This window comes from Clupea harengus, chromosome 5 (assembly GCF_900700415.2).
Source record: "Clupea harengus chromosome 5, Ch_v2.0.2, whole genome shotgun sequence".
Lineage (NCBI taxonomy): Eukaryota > Metazoa > Chordata > Actinopteri > Clupeiformes > Clupeidae > Clupea > Clupea harengus.
This window is the reverse complement of record NC_045156.1, coordinates 19,006,962-19,021,961: the sequence shown is the minus strand read 5'-3', so window position 1 is coordinate 19,021,961 and position 15,000 is coordinate 19,006,962. Positions and strand designations below refer to the sequence as shown.

General features: G+C 45.0%; 1 protein-coding gene across 2 annotated transcripts in view; it reads left to right on the top strand.

Moving 5' to 3' along the window:
- The window catches only part of lhfpl4a (LHFPL tetraspan subfamily member 4a), a 27,934-nt gene extending 19,221 nt beyond the window's left edge, over positions 1-8,713 (top strand). Inside the window, exons 2-3 of one of the 2 annotated variants that reach the window (XM_031567997.1) lie at positions 48-284; positions 8,598-8,713. In XM_031567997.1, coding sequence (XP_031423857.1) covers positions 48-284; positions 8,598-8,602 — 242 coding nt within the window. In that variant the 3' untranslated portion in view covers positions 8,603-8,713. Of the gene's footprint in view, positions 1-47; positions 1,570-8,597 lie in introns of those variants that run through there. The other variant, XM_031567996.2, reaches the window with a different exon arrangement.
- Positions 8,714-15,000: the final 6,287 nt, after the last annotated feature.

The following is a 15,000-nucleotide window of genomic DNA, read 5'->3' as shown; positions in this document are numbered from 1 at the left end:
CAACTAATGAAATCTCTCCCTCCTCTCTCTCTCACTCCGTCCTTCAGCGGTCTGCTTGGTGCTGGGCTGTATGATATTCCCAGATGGCTGGGATGCGGAGGTGATTCGCGACATGTGCGGAGAGTACTCCGGGAAGTACACCCTGGGGAACTGCTCCGTGCGCTGGGCCTACATCTTGGCCATCATCGGCATCCTGGACGCTCTCATCCTCTCCTTCCTCGCCTTCGTCCTCGGAAACCGGCAGAGCGACTTCCTCCACGAGGAGGTCAAGGCTGACAACAAAGGTGAGGGGTCAGATTTGAGAAATAACTAGTTGTAAGAACCCATCACAGACAGATACATTTTAACTAAAGTGTTCTGTGCCTTTTGGGGGAAGTTTTTTAAGTGGTTAAAAAATCGTATTATGTATAGTTCTTCCTAATAAATGTCTACACACGAGACACAAAATAATATGGACATTTGCAAAATACCTCCTTAAGTTTAATGGAAGGGACCAGAAAAGCTAAAAAGAGTGGGCAATTAAAGCTTAGGCATCTAGACAGTGACAGTAACTGATACTGGTAGCATAGCCATCTTGAACTTCTTGAACCAGCTTTCATAATGCAGTTGTTGATAATCCAGAAAGCCAACATTAGCTGCAGGAAATCATACCCAGAAAGACACAGTGCGAACAAAAAACTCCAGTCAGGCTTACAAGATGCTTGCAGCTATTTTAGATTTTTGATCTGATTAGATTTATTGAAAATCAGGCCTATATTGGGGCAATTGCTCATCTTGGAAAGCCACTAATGGCAGTTGAATTGAAAGCAAACAACTGGCTAATTATCCTGCAGTGGCAACCAAAGGCACCACATTAGAACTGAAGCTAATTGTTACAGACACTAGTTGGATTTAGCGACACTGCCATGGATTAATCAGCATGTTAGACGATGGTGATAGGTTTTTGAATGAAATTATAGTTCGGGATAAGCCCCCCATTTACGGGCTTCATTGCCCGCGGGGACACAGGTTCAAGTCTGGCCTGATGTCGTTTTCCGGTCCTCTCCCCACCTCTTCTCCGCCTCGCTTCCTGTTATACAACTTCACTGTCCTGTCCAAAAAAAGGCATAAAAATCCCCAAATAAATCTTAATTTTTTTTTTTATTATAGTTCGTCATATATAGAATAAAAGATCCAAAATGCTCCACCAAAATGCACTCCTAACCTCAGAGTTAATGATCCTCACACTACTCCTCAGTTTCAGTCCCACCATTTCCAGCCCATTCAAAACAGCTGTTGGCCCGACTACAACATCTGGATCTCTCCGGCATGCAGTCACTTGAACCACCGCTGTCCCTCGTCGAGTGGTACCATTGCGATGACAAGGACGGTGATGGCGGTGATGACATAGATTATGGCAGAGGACGGTGTTTCTTGTGACAGCATCAGAGAGAGACTCGTGTTTCATGAATATTTTATCTCGGGGCCTGGCGACTCCCAGTCTTCGTATTCCACGCTTGTGGCGGTGTCAGGCATGTTTCATCATCTCCCCTGTCCCCTGTCATCTTCATGATGCACCTTTTGTTGCAAAGCCCCCCCCCCCACACACACACACACTTCCTCCCTTGATGAAACAAAGAAAAGGCAGAGGAGCGTTGTTTTGGTGTGTATCGTGGTGCACAAAGGATTTACCAATAGGATGTCAATGCTGCTGCAATACTAAATCATTTACGATCAACATTGTTGGTGTCATGATAAGACGGTCTTACAGCGTGATCAGAAAAGAAAAAGAGGGCGAGAATGAGAGAGAGAGAGAGAGAAAGAGAGAGAGAGCGAGAGAGAGGGAGGGAGGGAGGGAGGGAGGGAGAGAGAGAGAACGAACATGTCGAGCTGCCTATAGAGGGAGCGCACAGGGAAAAATCACCTCCCAATTCCTTCATAGCCTTCTGATTCTATTGAGGAAGTTACCATGGTTACATGTCAGATTCCGGTAGGATAAGAAGGGCTGCTGCTCGCTCCCCAGTGACTCTGTGCTGTGCAGCTGTGCCACTGTGCCTCTCTCTCTCTCTCCACACTCTCACACTTGCACTGATTAGGCCTCAGCGTTAATGCGCAAGAAATGAATTAGTAGCTAAGTGGAAGTTCATTGTGCACAGAAAACTGATGTGTACACACACTTGCACACGCACGAACACATACTTAAACATTCATGCACAAATTTCTCATTTCCGCCATCACTCCCTCATCTGGGTGTGTCTCTATCTGGGCCTGTCTTAAGGAGTGGAGAGGGGAGATAGAAGGGGAGGATTGAGAGGTGGAGGTTTTTGAAGGGGGGAAGGGGGGGCAGCATCTGTGACTGGCTTGGGATCGGTGTTGCAGCATCAATAAAAACCTGCTGGCAAGAAGCCACACCTCCTCCAGCTTGTATTTGTTCCCTATTTAATCCAGTCTTTGGCAGTCTCACCGTTAAAATGGCAGATAGTTCCCTATCCCGCTCGTCTTCATTCTCTCCACCAATATTATATGGGTTTATATTTTATCTGCTCGCATGGTCCATAACATGGTCAAGTAAGAGAGCCTGGCTGAATACACTACAGTTGTGAGCAACCTCAATGTTTTTTCATTGGTGCTGAGAAGTTCATGACATAACATGGATAAATGAGACTAGATTGGAGGATATTAGATACTCCCACACTGTCATTGCTTCACAAAGGGACATTGTCATTTAAGCAAACGGCAACCTTGGACAAGTATCAGCTTCAATTTCACATCTGTTGGCCAGTAAATGACTTGCAGAGTATCATTCTAAAATATATTGTGAGGATGTCAAAACTGATATCTTTTTATATTTGTATTGATGAAAGTATCCACTACATCAATGACTGAATGTTTCCCAGAAATTAAATCAAAGGATTTTGCCCTAGGAGAAGGATGCCACGTAGGACAATGTGATGTTACCAGTGTTTGTTGAGTGGAAGTGTAACATACTAAAATGCCTCCTTAATGGCAATGTTCCGACACACACAGACAGCCCCTTCTTTAATGGATGACCTAATGTGTCATGGGCAACAACAGACTCCAACCCTGCATAGAATAGTTTACAAAGAATAGTTTAGGAAGCAGACTTTTTTTAATGGCTTCATCAAGTGCAGGCCTCTGGTGTGCCTGTGGCTGTGCAGCCATTCCTCTTGCCTGGCATCGTGCGGCTCTGTGAGTCTCCACACACCACTCCAAAACCTCCCGCTGTCTCCCGCCACAGGAGTCCCACTTTTTGGACAGAATTTCTGCGGCTCCCTAAATCCGTTCTGGAAAACCGGGGTAGGGATAGTTTCTGCCTGGGATGAACAATTAGGAAGACCAGAGATTGAATTGGAATAGCATCAGTGCCTTTTTGTTAACTGTTACATGCAATCCAATATGTGTTTGTTTTTTCATGGTCATCCATGAAGACAATGAGCTCCCTGCATGGTATCTCAGTAAGAGAGACCTCTACTTAAAGGGACGGTGGAGCCCTGCTTAGCTCATTGATTTGTTATAGTCTTTTATTATAGTGTTTCACTTTGCTGTCAATAATAATAAGTAAACCTAAAGGAAAACATTGACATGTGTATCATGAAATGCACTGAAAAACACTTACAGCCTCTGGGTGCCATGTCAGCAGGTTTAACTAACTTCTGCCAGACTGTTCTTGACTCAAAGCATCTGTGTTAGTGACAGTAATCGGAGGGTTAAGCCAGCTGGCTGAAGTATTACGCCCTTGCTTACTGCACATTTAACGAAGTTGAAGAAAGAACAGCCATCTTCCTCCTTTTAATTCTCTACAGAGACAGGCTCAATGGGTCCAAAGCCTTGACATATCCGAATATGTCTCTTTGAGGTCTTCCTCTCCGTTACGACAACAGTGCTCACAATCCAGTGTTGACCTTGGTGTTGTTTTGTATGACAGTGGTTGCATATCGGCAAATTAACTAAACAAACCCTTCTATTCTGTCTTCACAGATTTTGCCGTATCGAGGGTAAGTGCAAAGCTGTTGTGGCTTCTGTGATTGTGTCGCTGTGTGGTGGTGGTGGTAGTCAAAGCGTCAGTGTTGTGGTGGTTTCTCATCCTGATAGTGTGTGACGTGCCTTGCCCAGGTGTGCCAGCTATTAGCTCAATCAGCCCTGCCAAGTGTGCCCCTCCTGGTGCTCAAATCAGACCTAACCTGGTGTCATGCCCAGTGACGCCACACACCTGCCTGCCATCACTGTGCCACTCACGCAGCGGTAACACGTCTGGACACGTGATACAGCTCCGCTTAGCAACAGTTACACAGCGATTCATGTAGCAGTTTGTAATGTAGCAGCCCCTTCTCCTTACGGAAGCAACCTTGTAGAAAGCGCTGCCGTGCCCAGAACAGGACGTAGAGTGCATGTTGTATGTCAGCCCCACCTCCACTCTCCCCGAGGCTGAACACACTCCCTCAGGACTGAGCAAGGCCTGCACCACTGCGCTAACGTCAAGTCAAGAAATGCGCGGCGCTGAGTCCTGGCACGAAACAAGCGCTAGAGTAGGCTAAGTGGGGCTAACGTGTGCTTTAGAAACCCATTTCAAAGCACAAAGGGGGAAAGAGGGAGAAACACCCTCAGCTTAATGACTAGATGACAACAGCCAGAATGTATCACCACAACAACAACAGCAGCAGCAGCAGCAGCAGCTACTGAGATAGGGTGTGAAGTGAGAGCAACGTTCTCCATGAAAAATGAATTGGTAAAAGCATCACACAATGCGCGGCGAGTGGAAAACACGTCGAGCAGCTATTAGTCTTGTGCACACAAAAAAAAGAGCCCAATTTTACATTTCATTGTTTAGAACACTCAGCGAAAGTTTCTAAGGGGAGTAGAACAGAGCTAAAGCACGTAAAAAGCTCCCCTCGCCAGCTGTGCAATGCTTTACTTGCCCATGGATACACAATAAAGTACCTCAGAGTCCACAGCACAAACCTATTCATATTTACAAAGAAACAAGACACCCCTCACACACAACCACTTTTTTAAACAAATTCTTAAAAAGGACTAGTATTACATGGCCAGTGCTGATAACCTATTGGAGTAGATCAAATAGTGTTTGTCTTGTGTTGGCATAAGGCAGAGACATTTCTAAGGTAGAAAAACGCAGGGCTGAAAAGAGAAGCTTATACTGGCAGAGTGGACAAAGGAGCTGTGAGATGTTGCAGTGAAATACACAATGAGCTTCCACATGGAGACTAACAGTCATTTTCCTTGCAGCCACTGCACCTGACTTCAACCCTCCGTCTGGACGGAGTAAGACCCATTCATCAATCTGACCATTGATTCCCACCCTCTAAGTCCCTTAGTAATTTGTTCCTATGGAGAGATGTGCATGACAAACCTAGCACGCAGCCACTCCTGAAGTCTGTCCTATCCCCTGTCTTCTCTGTGACAGTCCACTTGAAGCATACAGAAGCAGACATGCTTCACCACTCCCTCAGTGTTACACTTGACCTCTGACCTCTGGCTGCTGTTAATGTGTCTAGTACTAGAGTGCGATTTCCACCCGGACCTCGAAGGGCACTGATTTCAGGCTGGTTGCTCTCATGACAGAGAGTAATGAGCTCGCCGAGCCTTTTGTGTGTGCAGGCTTGTTGTTCTAGTAGTTCTATTTTAAATGGGCCCCGTGAGTAATTAATATTTCAGACAGTGGTTTGTGGGCCAGCACATTGCGACCTCCCACGAAGCAGAACCTACGCTCCTGGGCAAACGTCCCAAATGTAAGGTAAACACGCATCAGGTCTGATGAAGAGTGTGTGTGTGTGTGTGTGTGTGTGTGAGGTGTGTGGAGGGGTGGTAGTCCAGGTGGCGTTTCAATGCTCCGCCGCATGTTTTCTGTCTTTCTTTCTACTTTCCCCCCTTCCATCCTGCTCCTCTCCTTACCGTCTGGAACGGGGGAATGTGGGGAGTTCGTACTCTCCGCGCTGCTCCGCCGGCCAGCCTGCCTGCCAAATCTGACACCTGCTCTGGCTGAGGCACGGGGGCCGCGTAAGCAGATTAGTCACGTTGTAATCCCTGCCCGCATTGCTCTTCTCTTCTCCCCACCTATGCACAGCCCCCCCCTCCCCCCATACTGCCTATATATGCTGTAAGCCCACTTTCATTAAATTGGCTTGAGTTTGAAGATGAGTCATCAGAAAGTGACATGGCCGTTATTACACTCGCTGGCCAGGCCAGGTAAACAGCAAACCACCAGCTCTAGCCTCTGGTCTGAGATAGTGAGGCTCTAGCCTCTGGTCTGAGATAGTGAGGCACTAGCCTCTGCATACAGAAGCAGACACGCTTCACCACTCCCTCAGTGTTAGACTTGCCCTCTGACCTCTGGCTGCTGTTAATGTGTCTAGTACTAGAGTGCGATTTCCACCCGGACCTCGAAGGGCACTGATTTCAGGCTGGTTGCTCTCATGACAGAGAGTAATGAGCTCACTGATCCTTTTGTGTGTGCAGGCTTGTTTTTTTGTCTAGTAGTTCTTTTTGAAATGGGCCCCGTGAGTAATTAATATTTCAGACAGTGGTTTGTGGGCCAGCACATTGCGACCTCCCACGAAGCAGAACCTACGATCCTGGGCAAAACGAGCTCTAGCCTCTGGTCTGAGATAGTGAGGCCCTTGTCTGAGATAGTGAGGCTCTAGCCTCTTGTCTGAGATAGTGAGGCCCTTGTCTGAGATAGTGAGGCTCTTGTCTGAGATAGTGAGGCCCTTGTCTGAGATAGTGAGGCTCTTGTCTGAGATAGTGAGGCCCTTGTCTGAGATAGTGAGGCTCTTGTCTGAGATAGTGAGGCCCTTGTCTGAGATAGTGAGGCCCTTGTCTGAGATAGTGAGGCTCTTGTCTGAGATAGTGAGGCTCTTGTCTGAGATAGTGAGGCTCTAGCCCCTTGTCTGAGATAGTGAGGCCCTTGTCTGAGATAGTGAGGCTCTTGTCTGAGATAGTGAGGCTCTTGTCTGAGATAGTGAGGCTCTAGCCTCTTGTCTGAGACAGTGAGGCTCTAGAGGCAAAAGACCAGCCTCTTCTCTGGTGTTTCATCACTGCCTGCAATTCTGTTTTTTTTTTTTGACAGTTCTTTTGTTTTGCTAAAGCATATTGACAAATAGATACATTCCTTCGCAATAAAGGTCATTCGTGAAGAAGAAAAAACAGGCAGGCAACTGCAAGCAAGAAACAGAGTGTAATGGAAATACAGCTCAATAACTCCCTTCAGAGGACGAGAAAAGAAATGGGCCTGTCAAAAGTACTAGAGGCACCCATCTCCAAGATGGAATGAGCTCTCGCTGAAATGTCAGTAAACTTGTATAAAAGCGTGACCTTTCCATTATATTCTGTTTGTTTGTGTGTTTTTCACCCTGGGATTGGGAGACGGAGATACGCTGGGATTTAACGCCCACTGTAACACAAAGCGTGTCCTGTTTATTTTCATGCCACTCTAAGGTGTTTTTCGCTTCTTTTTCTTCTTCCTCTCCTCCTCATAATACATAAAGCCTTTGTTCACCCCGTACGACAGAGATGAACGAAGTGCGTGGAGCGGGACTACATTGCAACATGCTCAGATGTATGCGGAGAAATGGTCAGGCGAGTTGTGTGCGTGTGTGTGTGTGTGTGTGTGTGTATGTATGTGTGTGTGTGAAAGAGAGCAAGAGAAGGGGGGTCTTACAGATAGCTAGGCGCTCAGATCATATTTCACACAGCAGATCTCTGCCCTCAGGTTTGTGGAACAACCAGGAAGATTCACTGTGAGGACATCTCTGAGCGAAAGAGACCCGCAGTAGAATCTCTGTAAATGAAAAGTGAGCACTGAGTACTAGACAATAGCTACACATGGCAGGCAATAAAAGTGAGGGGTGTGACGATCGACATTGACTATGAGTCGATGACAAGAGTCCCTCTTCATCCACAGCCACTGGTGTTGGGGAAGAGGCTGAATTTAGATTCAAAATTTTAGAATATGATAGCCTATGATTTTTCCGAAAAAAACATGGACATGGCGGATTACAAGGTTTTCAGTAAGAATTGTTGAAGAATTCAAGAGAACTTCCTCTTCCTCTTTGGATGTTGTCTGGTGCTGCATTAGCGAGGTCGGTGTGCAGTAATGGGGGGTTAGTTAGTTGGGATGCCTCTGCCACCAGTTTGACAGAGGAACTGCCTCACGTATGTGATGTGAGGGGATGTTCGTTAAAGCACTTGCTCCCTACTCACAACAAGTGTCTGCATGTCCCTGGTTTTGAGTCTGAATAGTGATTCATGGAAGGTGGTTTGCCTTCACATGAACTCTATGAAAGACACTGGCCTAAAGACATGTCAACTTGTCACAGAAGCAAAATCGTCACTGACATTCCACATTATGCTGCAGTACATTCCATGGTGGCGAAACAATCGTGAAGTCTCCTTCTTTTCCTAGATGTCAGAATCCTGCATAACCTTGTTCCTTACAGTTTGCCGTCCGATTCCCGTGTTCCGCCCTGCCATAACCCTTCCGTGGTTCAGTGCCCCACCCCTCTATGTCCTCCCTTCTTTAAGAGAATAATGTCTAAAATCTTTCCTCTTTGTCTCCCTTCTTTTTATTGTGGTCTTTCCAGATTGAGATCCGGGATACTAAGGACCCTCGCTATGGAGTCCAGCGGTTTCACTGAAGAGTGGGCGCCCTCTCCTGCTCCCCTCTCGGCTCCTCTGTCTCCATGCACCCCCGCCCCCGCCCCCCCCCCCCCACTCCTCCCCCTCTCCTCAGGTCAAAGTCTCTGACCTCAGTAAGGAGGCTGCTCTGCTCACGCAGCAGTTTTGTAATATAGGACTGGACTGGATTCTATGAAAAAAGCAAACTAGAGAAACTATTCTGTATCATTTTATCCGTTCGAAGACATATTAATGAAGAAGAACAAACAATGTCAGCGTTACAAAAACAAACACCTCTGGGAAAATGATGACAAATACAGTATTGCTATTACATATTATTCCTATGATGATGATGATGACGATGATGATGTAATTATAATGATTATGCTTGCAGCAGCTGTAATCTGTTGCAATTTGCATATTTTATCAAAACAGAAATGATTTCTAGCTTTAAAAAGAAAAAACTGTTGTTATGAATTGCATAAGTTCAAGCGCCTGGGTGCTACTTTGGAGACACATAAAAAAAGTACAAGCCAAAAATCGAGGGGTTAGTAAAAAAAAAAATGGAATCTAAACTTTTGTACAGCAGTGTGTAATTTTGTCCTTTTCTGACCGATTTTGAACGCCCTATTTGTACCTGTGGTCATCTGTCTCCGACACTTCAGGGAGACAGATGGAATATGTTTATTTGTAAATACTGTCTTTTTATGGAAACAGGGTACAGACTTAAAGCATTTATCCTTGAAGTCCATATTCCCTTCCCCCACCCTTTCAAGAGTGCATTTGTCAAACAATACCCTGCCATTTTTGTTTCACTTCATATACCCTAATATATGAACCCTCCGAAATATTATAGTGTCATATATTGCTGAAAATGATGATGATGATGATGATGACAGTGAGGGTGATAATGAGCTGATGAAGGTTATATATTCTGCCGATTTCAAATAGTGAACATGTAAATGTGTTACCAGTTCAAAATGCAGTGATAGATCTCGAAAAATCATGAGATTTAGTTATGATTTACAAAGTCTTGCTCTGGGTATTATTTCATGGGCTATCTGTGATTGCTGGGATTATTAGTTCTTGCGGATGTGTTATATTTTTGTTGGTTTGTATTCTTTTGTATCCCATTCTGTTTGGAGGAAAAGCCCTGCATGCTGCATCCAACTCAGGCCCCTCACAACAGACTCCTGCTTGCCCCACAAGGCCAGGCCTGACCAGTCGATTACCGTTCGCTCTCACCCTTCATCAATCACCCCCGCAAGGTCATCTCCTCCCACCACCTCCACACACACTCGCACAGACACATGAGACTGCGAGGCCCAGTGGACCACAGCCTGACTGCAATCCCACAATGCTCCTTTCCGGCGAGAACGACGACACAGGCAGCGACTAGCGGCGGTGCATTCGCTGCGCTCCGATGGGTGGTCTGTACTTTCCACCGCTAGCTCACAGCGGGATGCCAGTACACAAACATTACACACCAAGCTGCTCCGCATCCTCAATGAACAGCATGTTTTTCATCGGAGAGGAACACCCCCTCAAACCCCGCCACACACACACACACACACACACACACGCAGTACCCTTGGTATGGCCCAAAAACAACTGGTGCTTTCATAATGGATGTTTTTTTTTGTCTGTTCTGTTCAAATGTGGGTTTTCTGAAGAGCTGTCTCCAGTTCTTGGGTGACCGTCCAACACTTCTCCTTGGGTGGCAAACCGCTCCGGAGCCGCCAGCCTGTGGCTCCTATGGCGTCAGCCTACTGCCGCCGTTCACACACTCGGCCATCCTACTGAACTCGCCCAGAAAGGACAGCTGACCGAAAGCTGACCCCCTCCCTCTCGGTATCACATCATCAAAGCTACCTTAGTGCCTCCGGTAACCGTGGTGACAGTAGACTGGGGGAATTAGCCATGGACTCTGTGACTCCTCTGGCCGTTACCCCCCCCCCCCTCTTTGCATCAGCTGAGTGGGGTGGAAGAGGGTATGTGTGTGGTGTGTGGGGGTCAGTGTGAATGGGATCTGATCAAAGCGGACGGATTCCTTCTGGAAGGTTCCGTGTAAGCAAGTGGAACGATGAAACATGAGTGGCGTCCAGAGACGCAGGAGGAGCTGTAAGTCAGTGAGCCCTAATTTCATTGTTGGACAGTGAGCAGAGCAACGAGCAAAGTTTGCCGTGCATGAACTAAAGCTCATTTAATAACTTGGCAAAATAATTTTGCTAATTTCATACCGCAAGCGAGATCCTAAGCGCAAACATGAGTGGGTCAGCGCAATGTTGCCACACGATACACAGTAGCTTCGGTTCATGCGCGACTCGTTGCCCGTCAATGAAATTAGGGCCCAGTAAGTCGGTCTTCAGTATAGGCGCGGTCTGGATCGTGTCAACCAATGGTCCACTCTGGAAAATAACTGTCACTGAGTTCCTTGTATCCCTCCTTTAATTGGTTCAGTTTTCTCAGCCTTCTGTTTCTGTTCGCTCATCAGTACCACCTGAGGACTTGTAAATGCAAACAATTCTTTGTTTCCTTGATAGTATTTCAGTGAGTATCATTGTGGTTTTGGAAAACTATTATTCTTTTCTTTGTTTCACTTCACCGTCCTGTCATTATTCCAGAGGTTTTGTTTGTTTTGCCAGGATGTGACGCAGTTTTTTTACCTGCCGCTGTGTTTTACCTGACCGATGGGTAGGTTGGAACTCAGAACATGACCAGCTCTCCATTTACAAAAAGGGGGAGACATGTCTCATGTCAGGATTGTCAGATAGATGTAATTATGCACTAGTTATTTCCTCTTTTGTCAAATTTGATTTTTATTTTGGGAACATATCTCCTAAAGCCCATCTTAGTGGCATGTTTGTGTGTGTGTGTGTGTGTGTGAGAGAGAGAGTCAGGGTGTGTCAAGGTGTCTCACATGGGACCGGATTGCTGTTCCACTAAGGAGAGATTCCGCTGCGTCCTGCAGAAAAACATTCCAGTTCGGTGTCAGAAAAGAGTTCCTCTTTTACCATTCGGCCATTTTGTTGTGGTTTTGTTACCAATCCTCATCTTTGTCCGGCACCACAGAATCCATGGGAATGCACAAGAGTGGGAATTAGGGGGAAGAGATGGACAGAGACGTCACAGTGACGGGGTCCACACCCTGTCTGACGCACAGTAGCGGGTGATGAGAGCAGGCGCACCACGTGTGTTCCCAGAGCTCCACACAAATATTTATGGAGAGTTTTTAATATTGCGAAGCATCAGGTGGGGACGGTACTGTTGCAGCTGGAGGAAGAGCTAGGCTGGAACGTCTGTGTTTTCTTTAGGCCGTTCTTCAAGAACTGTCTCCGTCTCCTCACGCAGGAAGCCCGGAAACAACTCAACACTGTCCTGTAAAAGAAAAAGATTTGCCAGATTTTTTCCAAGATGGTATCTTACACAGTCTCACACAAGTTGTTAACAAGCGCACATAACTACATGTATACACACATAACCACACGTATGCACACATAATTACATGTATGCACACATAACTACATGTATACACACATAACTACATGTATGCACACATAACTACATGTATACACACATAACTACATGTATGCACACATAACTACATGTATGCACACACACAGGGGTTAGTGCAGTGACAAAAAGAAAGAATGCCATGACAGGTTGTTTGTCCCTGTATTGACTAGGGCCGTTATCCATGACAGCACTTGGCACACAGGAAAGAAGCAGGGCACTGCCTGCACTTCACAATACTAGTGATTATGCCTGTAATTACAATTTCCAGGTAGTTAATCTACAACACAGTCATATACTTTCTTTGAAATAATAATGCAATGAGTTGCATAGATGGGGCACTCAAGTATTACAGAGATAGCGGATGTGAAAAATAGCAGTTTCAATCTGGCAGGTCAAGCTTTGGTCCCCAGATGTGAGTCATGTTGGTTCTGGACCTGGAATGAAAACCCCTTCGGTAGAAAAGGCTTTAATTGACTTTTTTTTTCTTTACCTGCTATAGAATTGCCTGCACTGTCACTTTTCTTTTCCACTTACTTTTGCATAGTGTTCCTTTCCTTTTCTTTTGGTTTCTTAAAAAAAAGTAAACGTGACAAAAAATATATAATAATATGAAAACTGTGGACAGATCTTATTTTATAGTATGTATCTATTTTGAGTTATGATATATAACTGCTGCATTTTTTTTCCCTGTGGATCCTGTGTTGAATGCCTTTATGTTTATTTATTTTTTAATTACAGAGTAAGATGCTGTCAACTTTCAGTGTTATGAAAACGAAACGTTTATGCAAGATTGTCAGCAGAGAGTCAAATATGGAGGCATAGTCATCATCACTTAGCCATTGTTGGTGTTACTGTTTCATCAAAAAAGCAAGAAATAAATCAGTTGAATATCAACAAAGGCTTTCATTTTAGCACTTGTGTCAAGAGGCTGAGGCCTAATGTAGCCTACTGTGAAAGACATATGATTGGTATTCACGATTCATTCCAACTAGCTGTGAAAATCCAGCCATCTCTCTGCTCAGTATAAGTCTTCAGGTATGCTCTGGCTAATACTACCTGTCATTTCCTTTTCTATCTGCCTCAAAAAACCATTGCACAACAGTAATCTTTCCCATTACAAACACCCTAACCGCCTCTTAAAAAATATATTATGTCTGCAAGACACAAACCCTTGGCTCTTATTGATCTTTACTACGAGACCCTTTTGCAACAAACTGGCAGCCTCAGCTCTGACTCGACAGCTAAGCATTTGAGCGGGCTGATGAAGCTGCTGCTGATGATGCTGTGTCACGTACACACACACACACACACACACACACACACACACACACAGAGATGGCTCCTGCGCCCTGAGTTCCCCTGCTGTCCCTGGGTCTCATCTGTTTGTGGGCGGCCAGCCGTATGGAAAGGCCACTGGACTGTCACTGATCAACAGTATCAGTCCTGACGAGAGTGCGGTCGCTGCAATGGACTCACTACTCACTCGCACATGTGAGCTGCATGAGGAAGCAGCAGCATCCCCAATGGCTCACCGGCGCAGCGGTCGCAATGCAGGCTGAGTCGTGTGCAGCTTTAATGTACACCTAACAGAAGGTATGAAGGGAGTTAATGGTGTATGTTCATGCTTTGGGTCTCTGAGGGCTGGGATGGGTGACCCTATGCATAGGCCACAGTAACCTCCAGAGCACCATTTCAGTCTTTGCCAAAATATTCAAAATGGCTATCAGATGCAGTGTTCATTTTGGCAGCTATTTTAGATTTAGTCTTAGTCTTAGTCTTTAGACGAAAATGCATATTAGTTTTAGTCACTTTTAGTCATTTTTATCCTCCTTAGTTTTAGTCGACGAAAACTCAGAACATTTTAGTCTGGTTTTAGTCGACGAAGTCTCATTACATTTTAGTCTAGTTTTAGTCACATTTAAAAGTCCATCTTATAGCCACATTAAACTCCTTTACTTCCCTTCTCAGGCCCGGGGACCCCTTGTGTTGTGTCTACAACTGCATAATAGTCAAGCTTGCAGTACTTAAACTGTGGATGCAATTAGTCTCTAAAATACAGATCTCCTAGTATATGCCTACAGCTGAATTCCAATGAATTCAACATAAATAATAATTTTAAGGCAATACTTAATTAACAGTATTATCATTAAAATATAAGAGAATAGATTTTGAAGATTCAAATGATGTGATAACACAATACAACTACTATGCCTACCTGGCCTTAGTTAAATCAACCACATATCCTCCATATGAATTGCTGTGCAATCTGATAACCAACATATTTATAACAATTGCATAAATAGACAAGGATATGTAAACCAATCACGTATTCATTTATTTTTTCTTGATTAATGTCATGCGTGGCCTGTCCTTTCTGCAATGCGTTTACTAGCTAGTTATCGATAGCTAGTATAACTTAGCTAGCAATCGATAGCTAGTATAACTTAGCTATGCTACCTCATAGTTAGCTAACGTTAGCTAGCTAAACGTTTTGGAACTCATTTGCCAAGCCAAACGGGAGGTTTCAATCGAAAATGACTAGCTAGTTGTACAAGCTGACACAACATATACACTCGACTGCCCTTTTGAAGTTAACTTAACGTTGGCTAATATATTCTAATAACTAGTTAACATTAGCTAATTATCATTGACAGTTACTAGCTCATTTACCTTGGCATAAATGGCAGGGTTGTCTTGTGCGCTTTCAGGTGCCTCTTGTTGTGTTCTTCCCACCTATTTTGAGGCCACAAGGTTTCTCTCCGGTTATTGCGGTGCATTGTGTTTTATTTTCTGTCAAGTTATAATTAAAGACTGTCCAGATATCTATTCTTATTTTTCTTCCAGTACCGAGTG